General features: G+C 54.8%; 1 protein-coding gene across 2 annotated transcripts in view; it reads left to right on the top strand.

Moving 5' to 3' along the window:
* EPHB4 (EPH receptor B4) overlaps nucleotides 1–3,276 on the top strand; it is a 27,325-nt gene that overhangs the window by 7,137 nt on the left and 16,912 nt on the right. For both annotated transcript variants that reach the window (XM_011943933.1, XM_011943932.1), the window contains exons 5-7: nucleotides 692–847; nucleotides 1,100–1,432; nucleotides 2,335–2,459. In XM_011943933.1, coding sequence (XP_011799323.1) covers nucleotides 692–847; nucleotides 1,100–1,432; nucleotides 2,335–2,459 — 614 coding nt within the window. The remainder of the gene's footprint in view (nucleotides 1–691; nucleotides 848–1,099; nucleotides 1,433–2,334; nucleotides 2,460–3,276) is intronic.

Genomic DNA, 3,276 nt, shown 5'->3' with positions numbered 1-3,276 from the left:
TTCTCCTGCCTCAGCCTCCCAAGTAGCTGGGACTACAGGCGCCCGCCACCTGGCCCGGCTAGCTTTTTGTATTTTTTAGTAGAGACGGGGTTTCACTGGGTTAGCCAGGATGGTCTTGATCTCCTGACCTTGTGATCCGCCCGTCTCAGCCTCCCAAAGTGCTGGAATTACAGGCTTGACCCACCACACCTGGCCCTGCTGCTATATCTTAATAAAGAAACACAAGTGTTGCTGTAGGCCAAAGTTTTTTCCTCATGTTTCAGTCATTGCATTTCAGCTTAATTGGTTTCCCTGGTATTCATATGTATTTTGTGGTGTGCATTTAAAATCATAATTTGGAGTAGAGGTCTTTGTGTGAGCTTCACCAGACTGCCAAGATTAGGGTCAGAACAGGTTAGGATCTCTTCTCTGGAGAGAATCTCCTTTCTCCTCTAAGAGGAGAGGTTTTGAGATCTTTTGTCCATTTTCCCACCTTAGCACTTCATCACCCTTAAAAGCGCTGGAATTTTTTTCTTTTTTTGGAGATGGGATCTCAGTATGTTGCCCAGACTGGTCTTGAACCCCTTGGCTCGAGCGATCCTCTGGCCTCAGCCTCCCAAAGCTTTGGGATTCGAGACATGAGCCACCAGGCCCACCGTGTAGGTGGATGTTTTTGTGCATGCTTTTGATGAATGCTTTCTCTCTCCCTCAGCCTGTGCCCAGGGCACCTTCAAGCCCCTGTCAGGAGAAGGGTCCTGCCAGCCATGCCCAGCCAACAGCCATTCTAACAGCATTGGATCAGCCGTCTGCCAGTGCCGCATCGGGTACTTCCGGGCACGCACAGACCCCCGGGGTGCACCCTGCACCAGTAAGTGACCAGCACCCAGGTGCAAGTTCATTGGGGAGGGGTCACAGACCCCTGAGATGGACCCTGACATGGCCCCCATCCTCTCTGGGCTTCTTCCCTTTGTCCCTGGCATGCTGGTCCCTAGCCCAGAGGAACAGGTGGAGCCCGCTTTCTCAAAGGCAAGAGTCCAGCATGGCTGCTGGTCCCTCCACAGACCTCTCCCCACCGCCGCGGAGCAGGTCAGCCTCTGCCTGACTCCCTGGTCTCCTGCAGCCCCTCCCTCGGCTCCCCGGAGCGTGGTTTCCCGCCTGAACGGCTCCTCCCTGCACCTGGAATGGAGTGCCCCCCTGGAGTCCGGTGGCCGAGAGGACCTCACCTACGCCCTCCGCTGCCGGGAGTGCCGACCCGGAAGCTCCTGTGCGCCCTGCGGGGGAGACCTGACCTTTGACCCTGGCCCCCGGGACCTGGTGGAGCCCTGGGTGGTGGTTCGAGGGCTGCGTCCTGACTTCACCTATACCTTTGAGGTCACTGCGTTGAACGGAGTGTCCTCCTTAGCCACGGGGCCCGTCCCATTTGAGCCTGTCAATGTCACCACCGACCGAGAGGGTGAGACTTGGGGGCTGGGGCAGCTGGTGGTCTGGCGGGAGAGATGTCACTGACGGCCTGAAGGGGAGAGGCAGGGGCTGTGAAGGGTCCCCAGGAAGTGTGAGGGGCCGAGGCTTTGGGGACAAGAGGCAGAAAGAGGTCAATGGCTGGGCTCAGTGGCTCACTCCTGTAATCCCAGCACTTTGGGAGTCTGAGACAGGCGGATCACTTGAGCCCTGGAGTTCAAGACCACCCTGGGTAACATAGGAAGATCTTGTCTCCACAAAACATAAAAATATTAGCCGGGCGAGGCGGTGCGTGCCTGTGGTCCCAGCTACTCAAGAGGCTGAGGCGAGAGGATCGCTTGAGCCCAGGAGTTGGAGGCTGCAGTGAGCTATGATCGCACCGCTGCACTCCAGCCTAGGCGACAGAGTGAGACCTTCTCTCAAAATAAACGAATAAGAAAGAGAGGGTGAGGAGGACATAAAGGTGGGCTGGAGAGTTAAGTACAGGAAGGCTCCCAATGGGACTGGGGGCCGAGAGAATCAAGGAATTCTCGAAACAGCCGGGGAGAAACTGAGATAAGCGTAGCCAGCAGAGGAAGTGTTGGAAAAGATAAGGGACACGGCCAGGCTGATCATAAGGTCAGGAGTTCAAGACTAGCCCGGCCAGCATGGTAAAACCCCCTCTCTACTAAAAATAAAAAATTAGTCAGGCATGGTGGTGGGCACCTGTAATCCACTTGGGAAGCTGAAGCAGAAGAATTGCTTGAACCCAGGAGGTGGAGGTTGCAGTAAGCCGAGACTGTGCCACTGCACTCCAGCCTGGGTGACAGCAAGACTCTGTCTCGAAAAAAAAAATTTTTAAAGTTAAGGGACAGACCTACCATGCAGAAGGGTTCCCTGTGTCTCTGCCTCTCACAGTACCTCCCGCAGTGTCTGACATCCGGGTGACACGGTCCTCACCCAGCAGCTTGAGCCTGGCTTGGGCTGTTCCCCGGGCACCCAGTGGGGCTGTGCTGGACTACGAGGTCAAGTACCATGAGAAGGTGAGGCCATCCCCCGGCCCTGGGGTGGGTGGGCAATGGGTTGTGCTCTCCTGGCTGGGACACATGGGTTGTAGGCACCTGGCAAGTATTTGAATTTCAGCTCTGCCATGGATTCCCTGGGCAGCCTTGGGTGAGCCCCTTGGCCTGTCTGAGCCTCAGACTCTTCATCTATAAAATAGTTACTGTAATAGTTACCAGCGGCTGGACACAGTGGCTCAGGTCAGGCGTGGTGGTTCACGCTTGTAATACCCTGCACTTTGGGAGCCAAGGTGGACAGATTGCTTGAACCTAGGAGTTCGAGACCAGGCTGGGCAACATGGTGAAACCTCATCTCTATGAAAAATTTAAAATGAAAAAAATTAGACTGGGCACAGTGGTTCATGCCTGTAATCCCAGCACTTTGGGAGGCTGAGGCAGGTGGAACACCTGGGATGAAGACTTCGAGACCAGCCTGGCCAACATGGTGAAATCCCCATCTCTACTAAAAATACCAAAATTAGCTGGGCATGTTGGTGGGCCCCTGTAATCCCAGCTACTCAGGAGGCTGAGACAGGAGAATCACTTGAAGCCAAGAGGCGGATGTTCTAGTGAGCTGAGATGGTGCCATTGCACTGCAGCCTGGGCAACAGAGTGAGACTCCATCTCAAAAAAAAAAAGTTTGCCAGGCATGGTGGCGTGTGCCTGTGGTCCCAGCTACTCCGGAGGCTAAGGTAGGACAATCACTTGAGCCCAAGTGATTCTTGACTTGAGATCAAGGCTGCAGTGAGTTGTGTTTGCGACACTGCATTCCAGCCTGAGAGACAGAGTAAGACCTTGT

This window comes from Colobus angolensis, unplaced genomic scaffold, assembly GCF_000951035.1.
Source record: "Colobus angolensis palliatus isolate OR3802 unplaced genomic scaffold, Cang.pa_1.0 Scaffold222, whole genome shotgun sequence".
Lineage (NCBI taxonomy): Eukaryota > Metazoa > Chordata > Mammalia > Primates > Cercopithecidae > Colobus > Colobus angolensis.
This window is presented reverse-complemented; position numbering and strand designations above follow the sequence as displayed.